This window comes from Alternaria triticimaculans, assembly GCF_023758025.1.
Source record: "Alternaria triticimaculans strain BMP 0046 chromosome Unknown scaffold_16, whole genome shotgun sequence".
Taxonomy (NCBI): Eukaryota; Fungi; Ascomycota; class Dothideomycetes; order Pleosporales; family Pleosporaceae; genus Alternaria; species Alternaria triticimaculans.
This window is the reverse complement of record NW_026055973.1, coordinates 454,105-468,014: the sequence shown is the minus strand read 5'-3', so window position 1 is coordinate 468,014 and position 13,910 is coordinate 454,105. Positions and strand designations below refer to the sequence as shown.

At 55.0% G+C, this 13,910-nt stretch overlaps 2 protein-coding genes across 2 annotated transcripts; one reads left to right on the top strand and one right to left on the bottom strand.

Annotated features, from left to right (window-relative positions):
• Positions 1 to 2,509: 2,509 nt before the first annotated feature.
• On the top strand, positions 2,510 to 3,656 carry LAE1 (Secondary metabolism regulator lae1; the record flags this gene model as incomplete). The annotated part of the gene is made up of 6 exons (XM_049369329.1): positions 2,510 to 2,727; positions 2,784 to 2,802; positions 2,859 to 2,896; positions 2,950 to 3,093; positions 3,146 to 3,571; positions 3,623 to 3,656. The coding sequence occupies 6 exons, from the start codon at positions 2,510 to 2,512 to the stop codon at positions 3,654 to 3,656; spliced, it is 879 nt and encodes a 292-aa protein (XP_049219030.1).
• Positions 3,657 to 10,334: 6,678 nt separating this feature from the next.
• Positions 10,335 to 11,660, bottom strand: J4E78_008728 (uncharacterized protein; the record flags this gene model as incomplete). Its single annotated transcript, XM_049369328.1, has 1 exon — positions 10,335 to 11,660. The coding sequence occupies one exon, from the start codon at positions 11,658 to 11,660 to the stop codon at positions 10,335 to 10,337; it is 1,326 nt and encodes a 441-aa protein (XP_049219029.1).
• Positions 11,661 to 13,910: the final 2,250 nt, after the last annotated feature.

Here is a 13,910-nt window from a genome sequence, read left to right as displayed (position 1 = left end):
CTACTGTGCAGGTGCACTATAGCTGGAACCGCTTCACCAGGCCTGAAACGCCGTCTCTGGTGCGCTGAGGTGTCGGCAGGGCCCAGGCGCTCATGCTCAGTCGTCTCAGGCGTGGATATGTCAGCCCCACGCGCGCTTCATTCTGCAGCCGCGGGCGAATGCCGTCGCGCGATGTGCTGTATCCCAGGCGCGACCCATGTGGGTGCCGGCAGTGACGACCAGCATCGACCTTGTCGTTGGCTGTCAAAAGAGGGGAGACGCTCGCTAGAAGCAGTTCGGCGTCACGGCGCCGTGTTTGTCGCGCGGTGGGTGGGCGGTGGTGGAGGCAGCTCTGGTGTTCATGCGGCATCGACCGACCGGCGGCTCGCCAGTCGCACTTTCCTTCCCAGCCCTATGGAGAGACCCAGCACGCCGGTTCAGCCATGTCAGCGACGACCGTGTTTCACTCTGCCTTGCTCACGGCTGTCTGTCTAGGCCTCCCCGCACTCTTGTCGCCCTCGCGGCCCTCAGTCAGCCTGTTTCTTCCTCTCCAACCCTGCAGCCGTCCCTCGCGAGGTTGTATCGTTTCCGATTTATGCTGGTGTTGTGCTGAGTGCTGAAACGGTCCCTCTGTGCCTGCAGGGGGGCCTCGCTACCAGGACTCCGCCGTCTGCATCGTGGAGCTGACATGCTGACATGGGCGCGGTCGGCATGTCCCTCGCGGAACTGTCAACTGCAGCCACGTCGCGTCTCAGTCCCTGGAGCAGCTTGTAACGATTACGTTGGCGTCTTTGTTCAAGTTTTTGCAAAGGCCGGCCCCGCTAGATGCAAGCGATGCAGGATGATCGCCTTCTAGCTATACGCAGAAAGCAGTTCGCGAGCTATAGCTTCCCGTGCGGCGCAGTTCTCTAGACGGCAACTAGGAGCGAATGAGGTGTGTGATCCTAGGCGGTGAACCATGCTTCTGGGAACGCTTTCGACAGGACGCATCACGTATCGACAAAGTTACCTGCCGTGTCGGCGACTGCATGGCCATGGCTTGATCGGCCCAATCGATCTACCTGCTACGTACTTGGCGAACGCTACTGTCACAAAGGGCTCACAAAAGATATCGATGCATTTATTGCTGTTATCGTCGTCGCAAGCAAAGCCTGCTACCGACAGACAGGCGGGGTTGGCCCCTTGCGCAACCCTTCCTGTACCGAACGACCAGTCGGCAGCGGAACGGCGCGCGGCGCTGCAACAAGACTTGTGTCGACAATGCAGTCGAAACGGTGGTCTGCCATAACCTGGTTGCAAGTATTGGGGCAGTGGGATCGGTCCCAGAGTGCTTTTGTGCTATGCTCGCAACGTGCTCTAAACGCTACAGGCGGGCAAACGCGCATGCAGCCTGACGGTCCGCTGGGATAAGCAATTCTTCGGTACTCGTCTCGCGTAAGCACCATGGTGATTGAGCTGCTGCTGGGGATCGCGGAGATTATCCAGCCTGAATGGTATCACCTGAGTAGTCATTTCGGTCTTGGACGCGAAAGCGTCGCCTGGGCCGACAAGCGTCGCTGAGGGCTGATGGTGTCCTGAAGCGGGCGACGACGAGCACAGAACCGGCAGGGTGTGTGTGAATGACGGGAATCCTATTCGCTCGAGTGGAGCATGGTACGGGATTCCGCGCAGGTCGGTTACCACTCTATTGGGCGTCGCGGCCAAGAGGAAGGGGCTGTCATGATCCATCTGGGGGGTGCATTACAGTGTATGATGGTGCATGCAATCATCATGGTGCGGATGCTGAGGGTGAGGCGCATGACGGGCTTCCAAGGTTGGGGAGCGGTGTGTGCTGCTACCAGACGACGTGCCTGGGGCACTGGATAGGGAGAGGCTACTAGGAGATTGGTAGGCACTGGCAGGCAGTCGAGTGCACGGATGCGCTTCCGAGAGACGACTGCACCCGCCATTGTGGTAGCCGGAAGAGACTTGACTTGGTTGGGTCCAGCTCCGAGCGCGAGTGGCATGGACAGGGCCACCTAATTAATAGTAGCTCAGCTATGGCCTGCGTGCCGATGGGTCCCAGAGAGGTGCAAAAGATGAGTGGAGCACGCCTCGGACTGCCTCTTGCATTGATGCCGGCCTGCTTGTGGTCGACCCAGCGTCAGCACTCGTAGTCGCGCTTGACGGAAGCACTGCAGGGGTCGTCCGCTTTTAAATACCTCCCGCATCGCTCTGCCCTGATGACTGAGATCGCCTTGCTGGACTGTAGCAGTATACCCACGCCTGACCGCACTCGACGCCGTACACGTCCCAGACTCCAGCGCGCCCTGCTTCCGCGTCCCCGTCATCGTCCCATGATCAGCGCATACGACGACTTGGCCCCTAGCACCGCCCTCGCTCGCCGTTAGCCGTCTGCCCTCGCTGTCGATACTTCTCGCTCCAATGGTCACGATGGCTTCGAATGGGTGTGTGCCCCCGCTCTCCGTACCACGCCCGCAGACTGACCCTCGCCCGCAGATTGCCCGTGCCCGCTCAGAACAGCAACTACATGGAAAATGGCCGCTGGTACCATGGCTTCCGGAGAGGCCTCTACATGTACCCGTGCGACGAGCCCGAGAAGGACCGCATGGACATCTACCACCAATTCTTCGCCGTCGCACGGAGAGGGCAGCTGCACCAGGCGCCGGTGCCGACGCAGCCAAACGTGCAGCCCCGCATCCTCGACGTAGGCTGTGGGACGGGCATCTGGGCAATTGACATGGCCGAGTAAGTTGGCCAAAGCAGCCAAAGCTACCTCCGCAAGGCTAACCGCGCCCGTGCAGCAAATACCTAAACGCCGAGGTGCGCCCACTTAAGCATGACGCATTGCTGCCAGACGGCTGACATGATGTGCGCAGGTCCTAGGTTTAGATCTCGTCAATATTCAGCCTGAGAAGTATGCCGCCCGCCCGTCGCTTGTCCGGCCTGACACTGATGCAGCCCCCGCAGAATCCCCCCGAACCTGCGATTCCGAGTACCACGCGACTACGAGAGCCCATGGACGTTGGGCGAGGACTCCTGGGACCTGATCCACCTGCGCATGGCGTGCGGCAGCGTGACGAGCTGGCCCGAACTCTACCAGAAGATTTACTCGTGCGCGCCCTCGCTAGACCCTCGCTTTTGGCGCCCCTGCTAACTGCCGCAGACATCTCAAGCCCGGCACCGGCTGGATAGAGCACATTGAAATCGACATGGAGCCGCGCTGCGACGACTACACGCTGCCCCCGGACAGCATGCTCACCAAGTGGTACGGCTGGCTGGCGGACGCCACGCAACGAGTTTCGCGCCCAATCGCTTACGAACACCGCACCCGCCAGCTGCTGCAGGCCGCCGGCTTCATCGACATCCAGGAGACGGTTATTCGCGTCCCCTACAACACATGGCCCAATGACCCGCACCAGAAGGATATTGGGAGGTGGTACAACCTGGGCCTGACCGAGGGTCTGGAGGCGCTAACCTTTGCACCTCTCACAAGGGTCTATCAGTGGGACCTCAACGCGCATGTCAGGCCAGTGCTCGAGAGTGTTCGCAGGGAAATCTGCAACCGCAAAATCCATGCTTACAACAACATGTAAGTCACGCACCAATCCGCGCCTGCCCACGCCCACTGACCGGCCCAAAGCCACATCTGGACTGCCCGCCGTCCCCAGCAGTAGCATCTCGCACCACCCTTGTACCACTCTGTTCATGGATAGTTTGCCTGCCCGCTACACAGGTAGCCCCTGCCAGGCACCCACCTAGCCCGGACTGGCTTTCCCCCGACGCTCTATCGAGCGCATCAACGCGACGGCCTCGTTACACCTGGACTCTAGAGATGCTTCCAGGATGTTGTGCATTCCGCGACACCATTTTTAGCCTCACTTTCGCCGATCCCATGGCTCACGCACCAGCGCGAACCACCTCGGAGCAGGGGGATTTTGCCTCTTCTGCCTTTCCTCGCGTCGACTTGCTCTTCACCTAATGGCGCATCTTGCGGTAGGGAAAATCGGGTCTTCTTTGGGCGACTACCCCAGTCTGGCGTTACGGCATGTTAAGAATATGATACCTTGATACCTCGGTTTCCTTGCGACAAAACGATTTGTTTGCCTCTATCTTCACGAGAGCATGGCGGTCTCAGCGCGTCAGCTTCGTTGTGCATGTCACGTCCTTTTGCGTCGGTGCAGCGCACACGACGCGAATCATGGTGGATTGCATGCGGCCTTTTGGCTCCTTTCTGACGAGCATGTTGTTGTTTTTTTAGCGGAGCGATCAGGACCCTTGGTGTGTCCCCTTTCTTCGATAGCACGAGCAGTATATAATAGCTGGAATATACCCCCACTTCCTCTCATAGAGTTTATCGCAACGCCTCTCCTGAGAAAGTCTGTCGGAAGTATCGACCCTCTGGGAAGGAGCCATGACGTCGCACAGGTGGCAATGCACTTTATCACTTGTCCGTGGTTTATACGCTGCTGCCACGCGTCGCCGTTCCGACGTGGTGGGCACTCTTGGCTCCGCGCCAGGATGCCCTCTCGAAGATCTGTAACGGTGGAGACCCAGCGGCGCTTCTACACAAGACGGCGGGACGCATAAGATGGGCGCGTATTGTTTCAGTGTTGCATCGCTGCCTCTCGAGGCCCAGGGTGCCGGACCGATCCATTCTGGAGCAATAATAGCAAGCGAGCTGCAGCATGCCATGGCCAACATGGGTGTCTATCGCCCATGCAGTTGCATGCACGATATACTAGACGGCTGCAACTACGATGTCCGACGACGCGCGCCCAGTCTAGTAGCTGAACAGTCCAGTGTATGACTCGTAAGACGTTTGCAGCAGAGGCAGCAAGTTTGTCGAGGTGGTGGTATGCGGGGTGGGAATGGGGGCGAGGGCGAGGGAAAAGGCGTGCGTTCCGATGCTTTGGGCCGGCCGAGGCTTCTGAGGCTTCTCCCGTATCCCGCGTATGGTGCCTTCCGCGGACCCTCCAGGGAAGAAGGGAAGGAACGGCCGGCCGCGCACTCGTAGGAGGAAAGGGTGCATCACTGCATCCAACGTCTGGACTCGGACCTACTCACTCTCCGGTCTTCGCGTACTCCAACGCACGCTGCATGCCACTGCAAATGCGAATGCACCCACGGAAAGCAAACCCATGTTTTCCGCGCTCCCCTTTGCCCACACCCCCATCCACGACGCATCGCAATCTTGCGCCGCGTGCAACCAAACAACGCGTCACGTTCGCGCGACCTGCTAACGACATGGAGAGGCGCCATGTCACCATGTTTGATAACCACGGTCCTTTCTCGGTGCATCCCTCAGCCTGTAATGCGCACACCATTGTCAGTGATCGCCGCACAATGTTCTGACATGTCCGGCACCGCCGTGACAGCTCGCCGGTCGACATCGGCATGAGCAGGCGTTGCCGACGCGCTCTGCCTGCATCGTGACCGCCAATTCGTCACAATCGCGTATTGCATCTGCCATCGCCTTTCGCCAGACCACCGGACTCTGCGCTTCCTCCGAGAACCACGCCTCCCCATCCCCGCAACCGAGCCGCACGTGTAGGGGACCGCTTTTCACCTCCGCCGATTCCGTCCTGCCCTGCGTCTATCTTCTCTTCCTTTCGAGCGGACGCGACAGCCATGTGCGCACCATCAAGGCATCCACCTCGTCTACCAAACTCCTCCTCTGCTCCAACCTATACACCGCCAATGTGACTGGCGAGCGCTGCAAACTCTATTCCGCCCTAGGACCCAGTCCATGATGCGATTCCCACCCTCCGCTGCCCTCGTTACCGATGGCGAGGTCCTGCCGCGCAGCATCTCACATAGTACACCGACGTGCTGCGCCGGCCCTGCGCCACTATTTCCGCCTGTCACCACGCCGCCTGTATCTTACCACTCTCCCGGATAATCTTCGCCCGCTGCGAACCGCAGTCGCCGACCTAATCGCTGTGCGATATACACACTTGTCCGGTGCTAGCAGAGAATGGTGGAAATGAAACTCTGGCCTCGCTGATCTCTCCACGCTCCGTCCCCAGTCGCATCAGCTGTCAGGTCGAAAAAATCTTTGCTGCAGAATACATATGCACGACGTTATGGGATTACACTAGCCCATCTGCCGGTGAGCGGCAACCGTTTGCCTGGTCCTTCGACGTGTTGGTGGCGTGGTTACAACCAACCGTTCGGATCCTCTCCCAGCTCCCAGCTCCCAGCAACAACGACGATGGATTGCTATATTCGGCCCATCTTGTTCGCTCTCGGAGGCAGCGACATTTTACATTATGCAAGGGCGCGCCTTTCGATCCTGCTCGATCCTGCGTGATCCTGCTCCACGGATCCAATGAGCTTTATCCCTCTTACACGATCAGCCAGCCAGCCAGTCAGCCTGCAGAGTGACTGGCCCCACAGACCGGATCCCTCGCAGGTCCCGAAGATGGTCCGCATTAGTTCCCACTGACTTGGTCTTCCCTCGAAGTCCGTCCGTTCGACTCAGTCAGCTCCCATTCCCATCGCTTACACTGAGGAAACATTCCGCACCATGCCACCCTAGGCGACCACTTTCCTGTAAGTTTCCGACTCCAGTTTATCCTTTCGTTCATTCGGACCCCCACTATGATGACAAACGCTGGGGCCATAAGAGTTCCTCTCCGCTTTCTCATCTCGCATGGGGAAGTGGATTGCAGGAACAGTGCTTTCAAAAACCAGCAACATTCTACCAAGAATCTTCTCAACTTTTCTGATATTCTACAACAAACCACGCACTCTGGAATGGCGCTTACTCGCCGGGACGTATCCAAAGCTAATTATTGGTCAGGGTCGAACACTCCGGTGCTAGAGCTAGTGCTCTTGTAGCAACTTTAGCACACCTGCTAGCGGAAAGCTTGGTTCGTTTAGTTTCGACTCGGTTAAGCTGAGATCTTGAATTGAGGGTCTGGCATCGGAGAATAGGCAAGAACTGGGAAGGTGGCAGAGATCTGTGACACCACTTGTGTCGCAGCTTTGACTCTACACGGCGGTACCGCGTTTGCGGGATCTGCATAGCCGTCGATCCAGGCCGTTCACCTCCGATGACGCGATTCATGAGCCCACGGCGTGGGCATGGGAATGTTCGCATTGCCGATGATCGTCGGTGAGGTAGGTCGTTACGCCAGTCGTCGCATTCGTATAGCAGCTCATCTAGGTAAGAGAGGTACGTACCTACGTATACACGGCCGTGAACGGGTGAGTCGTCAAGCCGCCTACGCATCTCCAACTCCAAGCGTACGAGTAAGCCCGTGGAGAAAATCAGGAAAAGTCCGTGGAGAAACTCGAGTAAGTCCGTGGGGAAATTGCACTGACATCGTGGAGCAAAGCCTCAGTCATGCCACCGCCTTCGCTCACATTACATCGACTCATGGGAAGCCCATCTCACCTCCACCACGAACAGCGACAATTTTCACTATCCGAAACACCAGCTCTACATCCACACGACACCCCTTCGGGTACGCAAAGCGCGTCACCTGCCTCACGTATATTTCTTGTTCCTTCTCGCTACACTAACATTGCACTACCCCCATTACTCCAACTACTCCAAGCTGCTAGTAACACGCCTGTTTTTAGTCCCCGCCCTTGCGGCGGCCAACCCTCAGGCGTTATTTGACATTGAGCTCGTCGTGATATTTCCCGCTTTGGTACTCTAGTGTCGCGGTCGATCTTGGCTCCCGCTAGTTTGGGAGATCTAGTCACTGCACTCCGTGCTTTAGTTGGCGTTAGGATCTTTTAGTTTGCATACCTGCGGCTCGCTTAGGGAAGGTACTATGAGTGCAGTTTGGGTGTGGACATGGGAAAGGAGATTTGGCTCGGGGCGCGAAGGCTTGAAGTTTGTTTGGGGGAAGACACGTGGCAAGGAAAGGGCGTTTGGAGGTGGCTGCGTGTAGTATAGTGTGGTGTGGGATATGCCCAGGCAGATGTGTGATGGAAAGTACTACTACTGCATCTGTTCTAGCATCAATCAACCCCAACGTCAAGGCATGTTGCCATGCTCTTCTTACAATCAAGAGCCTCAATAGTATGCATTGATTCTAACACGTAGCCCTGCCATGCTTCTTATAAATCCAGCAGTGAACTTAATGAACATCCACCCGTCTCCCTCTCAACCCCATTCCTTTCTCTAGACATTATAATCTTACACACCTCCCCTCCCAATCACACCAGCCAACCATGTCAAACTCCTTCTTCTGTTCCCTCTCTTCTCCTTCTTCCCTCCCACCTTCCAAGATGCAATAGTAGCTTCTCTACATAGTGGCCCTCCGTCTTCCTCCCGCTCATCCTCCGACACCACTATATCTTTGTCAACAACAATTGCTATTTTCCCGTCATGCGCGTTGTAGTTGCGTGGAGCCAGCGGGGCTGGAGCCCAACATGATGTCGAGCATGTACATGCGAGATATGATGCCGGCGCGAACATGTGTGAGAAGAAGTCTTGGACCGCGTCGGAGAGGTGGTCGCAAGTCATATGGTGGTGTGGATGTGGTGAGTGCGAGAGTTTACTGGAGGTGGAAGGTAGATGAGGTGTTTGGCTTTGGTAGTGCGACGCGAGCATGGTGTTGTAGGCTAAGGTGTCGAGAATGTTTGGGTAGAGTGACATGTGGTGGTGTGTGGAAGATGGAGTGCAATCCGGTTTCTGATTGGGGTGGTGATGTTGAAGTGGAGGTTTTGCGGTAAAGTATTGGTGAAGCTGCAATAGTAGTCTCGTCTTTGCTGATGATGAGTACAGTAGTATCGCTACAGTCACATAGCTGTAGTATATACGAACTCCCTTAGAGCCAACACTACGTCAACATCTGCCAGACATCCCATGACCGAACGAGACAGGAGACCATGGTATGACTCCCAGGCGATCCAGTATGCAAACCTCTAGCGATTCCACCTGTGATGAGAAAACACAATAGAGGAAAACATGCGCCAAATGCAGCTGTCAATATGCGCACGTCGTTCGACACAGCGACGCAGGGTCCTGATAGTGGAGAGACAAGTGGCGTGATGGTTCGCGGCGGAAGCAGCCGGTCTCGCCACCACAACCACGCGGCATGTGTTCCCGGCAGCCACCTGATCCCTGTATATCAGTAATCCTCCATGCACAGCTATAGTGCAATCGCAGTGATGCAGTGAAGACCAAGGACTCGGAATGGGAGAATGGGATGATGTTGGCAAGTTGATGCGTGTAGAAAATGGAATACGATATCGCGTGTTGGATGCATGCACATGAAGCCCGTTCTAGCATTTGGAGTCTCACCACCACGGTCTATGTTACGGGGAGATGGGGAGGTGGTATGGATGAGAAAGAGTATTTAATGCAGATGTAGTTGTACTGTCAACGACTCTAGGTAGAACGACACAACTATCAGATTAATATCAACGTCGACATCTACAGCTGCTCATCTATCTTCCACAGTTACGAGAACGATAACAGAAACATCAACCATGACCACCATCCCCCTCCTCTCGACACCCCAACTCACAGCAACTACCGCCGCAGACCTCGCTTTCGAGCGCGAGAAAGCTGCCATAGTTTCCTACGAAGAAGGTTGGGATCGATGGGACGGACCGATTTATCCTATTGGCTATGTGCAGTGTCGGATGCGTAAGTCCTTTACCTTTCACCCTTGATTGATACCGAGTTCGATGTTGGCAACAGAGAGATGGCTGACTGCTTATCATTAGAAGAAGATGGATACGTTGCGCCGAACAAGATCGAGGTGAAGGGGAAAGGCGTGGAAGTTACGGTGATGGAGGTCAGCGAGGAGTGAAGGCGCATTGGAGATTTTGGAATGATGATTTCTTGGGTGTTGCGGCGCTTGGGAGGCGAATTTGTTGCAGCAGCTGGCTTTGTTTGGACATGTATTTGATATATCGATTTGACCTCCGGTGCTTGAGCATAACAACATAATGAGCACACATATCGCAACACGTTCTGGAAGCTTGCTGAACACAGATATTACGCTGAAGACTGCTGGTTGGAAGAGTCAAGTCTAGATGCCGTGTATTCAACTACATTGTAGACTAACTCATGGCATCAGCCGCGACAATTGCGTCGCCCAAGCTCATGCAAGCGCCTTTACACAGCGCATACCAGTTTACTCCCATATCCAAAACTCCTATCATTATAAAGCAGCGATTCGCTGTGTATGTCCAGAACAAGTTCGGCCGTGATAAGAACGAGTCATCAGTGTGCGATTGCGCAACACTCATCTCGTGAAGTTGTGACCGCTGACATGGAACGCTTTATGTTTTCATCCCAAACCCTACCAACGCCGAGTGGATGCTGTATTGATGCCAGCATCGCGTAAACAAAAACAAAAGGAACCGAAGCAATCAGAAGGTCCTCAACTAGCCTGCTTGATCTTCAAATCCATGACATACTGCATCAAGCTGCAGTCGTCACACTTGACAAGCGACTGTAGAGCCTTGACTCTCGTCCGGAGTAGTTGGTTCTCATCTGCCAGACTCTTCTTGTCTTTTTCCATTTGCTTGATGTAGGCAGTCGCTGACGCTAAGATGACTGCTTTGCTAGGCTTCGAGGGTGTGGGCAGGTCCTCGATGTCGGCGCCGTCGCATGCTCGTTGGTTTTGGAGGGAGGGCACGACACGCTTGAGGGAATCTAGTTGTGTGTTGAGTGATTCTCGGTACTTTCGTTCGACTTGGTTGTGCGGTAGTCGTCGGCGTGGCTTTGTCTTGTCATCCTCGTTGGCTTGGGGGGATTCTTTGGCGGAGGCGTCTTCTGTCGTCTCGCTCTTCATTCGTTGCCGGTCGTCTGATGGGGATGTGGTCGTGTCTTTGCTTTCTCTCTGTTGGGTTGAGAAGCCGTTGGCTGATGCGTCGCTTTCGGATCGCTTCTTGGGGCGTGGTTGGATCTCCACTATACCGTCTTCGGCAGTGACTTCTTGTGGGTCGTTAAGTAGGTTGCTGATACTTGGGAGAGCGTCCTGGTCTGCGAACAAGAAGGGAGCACATCCTCCGCCGCACGTCGATGGATTAGGCGGTGAACCATTTACATCGTGATTGGGGCAAAGTGGGGATGTCCAGCAGGCAGAGAGTATGTCTGGCTTGTTCTTGGTACGTTTCGACGTAGTGTTTGTTGTTGTTGATGTTTGAGTTCTCTCAAGCCCTGGCTTGGTAGTGGTAGATGATCCTTTCGGGCCGTCGGGGAAGGTGAGGTCTTCGACGAAACCGGAATCTAGGTTGTTGGGAAACAAAGATTCATAGGCAGGGTTGGGGAAGGTGTTGGCACGTTGGAGTGCTTGCCTCTGAGCTGGCGGCATGTTGGCTGACTGGTCTAGGCCGTTTACGTCTGATGGTGTCTGAGATGTAGAGTCGTTACCAGTCCCATGTACAGGCTCGGGTGACGACTCATTGGTAGATCTCCCTCCACCAATGTTGTTGCCAAAGGGCTTGAGGACGTCGAGGTCGCCCAGAAAGTAGTCGTTAGGTAAGAACAGCGAGTCGTCAAAGTAAGGATCGCCTGATGTTCCTCCGAGAAGGGAATCAAAATTGGTGACGTCTTCAGGTGAAGAGCCTGACGTGTCGGTGGTGGTCGACTTAGGCATCTGGGAAGTGGGAGGGGCAGACGTTGGTGGTAAAAGATCGGACCATTGGTCGTTCGGTAGGTTGAAACCCTCAGTATTGAGGAATGCGTCCCAATTGAGAGCCATGATGATAGTCCGCGGGTGGGTTGTTGCACGGAAGAGCTCACGCGTTGATCAGGAGATACAATCGCTAAGGTACCCTGGCCAAGCCACACGTGAGACTAGCGGGCGAGGTGCAGGATCAGGGTCGAGCTGGGGTCGAGGTTATAAGCGCGGGCACTTCCTTTGTCTTCGTCAAGTTGAAAAGATGCTCGCAGGTACTCAACATGGGTCGATGGTGAAGATGTATCCACGCGTTTGAGAGAAGTTTCTCTAGTTTTTACACGGGAATAGGCGATGGCTTAAGGCGGGTGAGTAAGACCCAAGGAACAGCTTGGCAATAGTTGCAGGTCAATACAGGCGAAGTCCACACCGTTTCGTGGTACTCCTCGTACGGGGTTTGATCTGCCGACTGGTCAGGGGGTATGAAGATGCAGTATCGAGAGTGGCAGGTGCAAAGGGCAGTCAAAAGCCTAGAAAATGTCAGTCGCTCCAACGGGGCTTTCGGTACAGCAATTGCGCGGAAGTTGTCCTGTGCCAGGTTCTGCGCTGTTCTAGATTACCAAGGTAGAGGTTGATCAGACCACCAGAGAGTGGCGTGACATTTCCCTGCGCCCCGCTCCATGCCCGGAACCATCCTAGCGATGGCACGCCGTGCGCCTCATTACGAGGTCCTAGCCACAGCAGTATCTTTTTCGCATTATTTTCGGAATGCCGTCGCTCTTGTGCCTGAAGATCATAACAGGATGACATGGGATGAAAAGAATGCAGGTGTGTTGTGGGCAATGCCATGTTGGAGCGGGAGCCAACAACGCTTCCGTTAGCGGCCTCGGCTGCCCCACTAATAGCAGCCGCATCTCAACATGCTCCTATGCAATCGAGACTAAGCGTGTATGTCCTCTCTGTGTTTGCAGGGGTATGAATACACGCAAAGAGTCTTCGCGAGCGGTTCAAAACTCGTTTGGTGTATCTACTCGAATCGACATAGCGAGAACTACTGCGCCAAGACAAGGAAATTCCGGGCATCAAGAGGTCACCTGTAGACTAAGCTCTACTCCCCTATGTCTAGGACTTCAGTATATCCATGTCCCTAGATTATTGCCATCGAAGTATTTCTTCTCGTCGGTGTGGTGCTATCGTTACGCTTGAGCGGAAGGCCATTGCTCTTCCTAAGACGCATAGTGTCTTGAGTTGAGTATATTGACCCACTTCTTCAAGTCTCCGCCCGATCGCTCGACTGACCCTGGCATACTCAGGACGAGATTGGCAGGTGCTGGATAACGTCCGTCATCCCGTATGCGGCTGTGGCGCGGAAGCTCCCGTGTAGGCGAAGCACCTAAAAACCCGTTGTTGAACCCGTCTCCGCTGCGACTAAGCCCTGGCTGTACATCGCTCCGGGCTCTTCGATCTAAAGTATGGTCCTCCCATCCGCGGATGTGGTCGCTTTCAATTGTCCAAAGCAGCCTATGCCAGGATCTGGTAGAGGTGTGCATCATCTTCCGAAGATTCAAGAGCCTCATGAAGCTGGAACTGTGTTTCTCATTGTCGATTGCAGCAGTTACACCATGAGGACTACCGGAATGGTTGGATCCATCCCTTCACGGACTTTCCTTCGCGCTGCCCGAGACCCGGGTATTATTGGTCGATGGCACAAGGGACAGTACTCATTGTATCTTGTGAACCACTCGTCGAGACAGTGTGAGTGGAAAGCGTGAGAGCAGTGGAGTCCCCGAACTTGCGCATCTTCGGCGAAATCATCAAGGCAGATGGCGCTGTCTCATAGTCAGTCCAGCCCGCTCATCGAATATGGCTTATTTGGCATACTCACCACAGGGGATCCGATGCTTGCGTTGAATCAGATGTCTTCTCCTTTTGGCTTTCGAGCCAATCATAGAAGTTCTGAGATTTGATGTGCGTCTCCAGCTCGTCTTGTCGCGTCTTCCAGCGCTTCTCTTTGTGACTAGACTCATCACGGACGCATCGTGGGAGAATGAAGCCCCTGCGGCGGTTCCTATCGTCAGCTTAGACATGCATGAGGTCCTCTGACACCAGTGCGAAAACTGACATGATGACCAGCGTAAGAAGTAAAATGATCAAGACCGAGGGCACGATGATCGCGATGACGATCGTACCACTCTTTACACTCGCCGGCGACGTCTCTTCTTCAGTGTTGTTTGCCATAATAATAAGACTGGTAGGGTATATTCACACAGAGAGAAGAGAGAGAGCCAAATCTTGAGTGCGCTTCGAGGTGTTGCGTATATACGGCGGATTGGA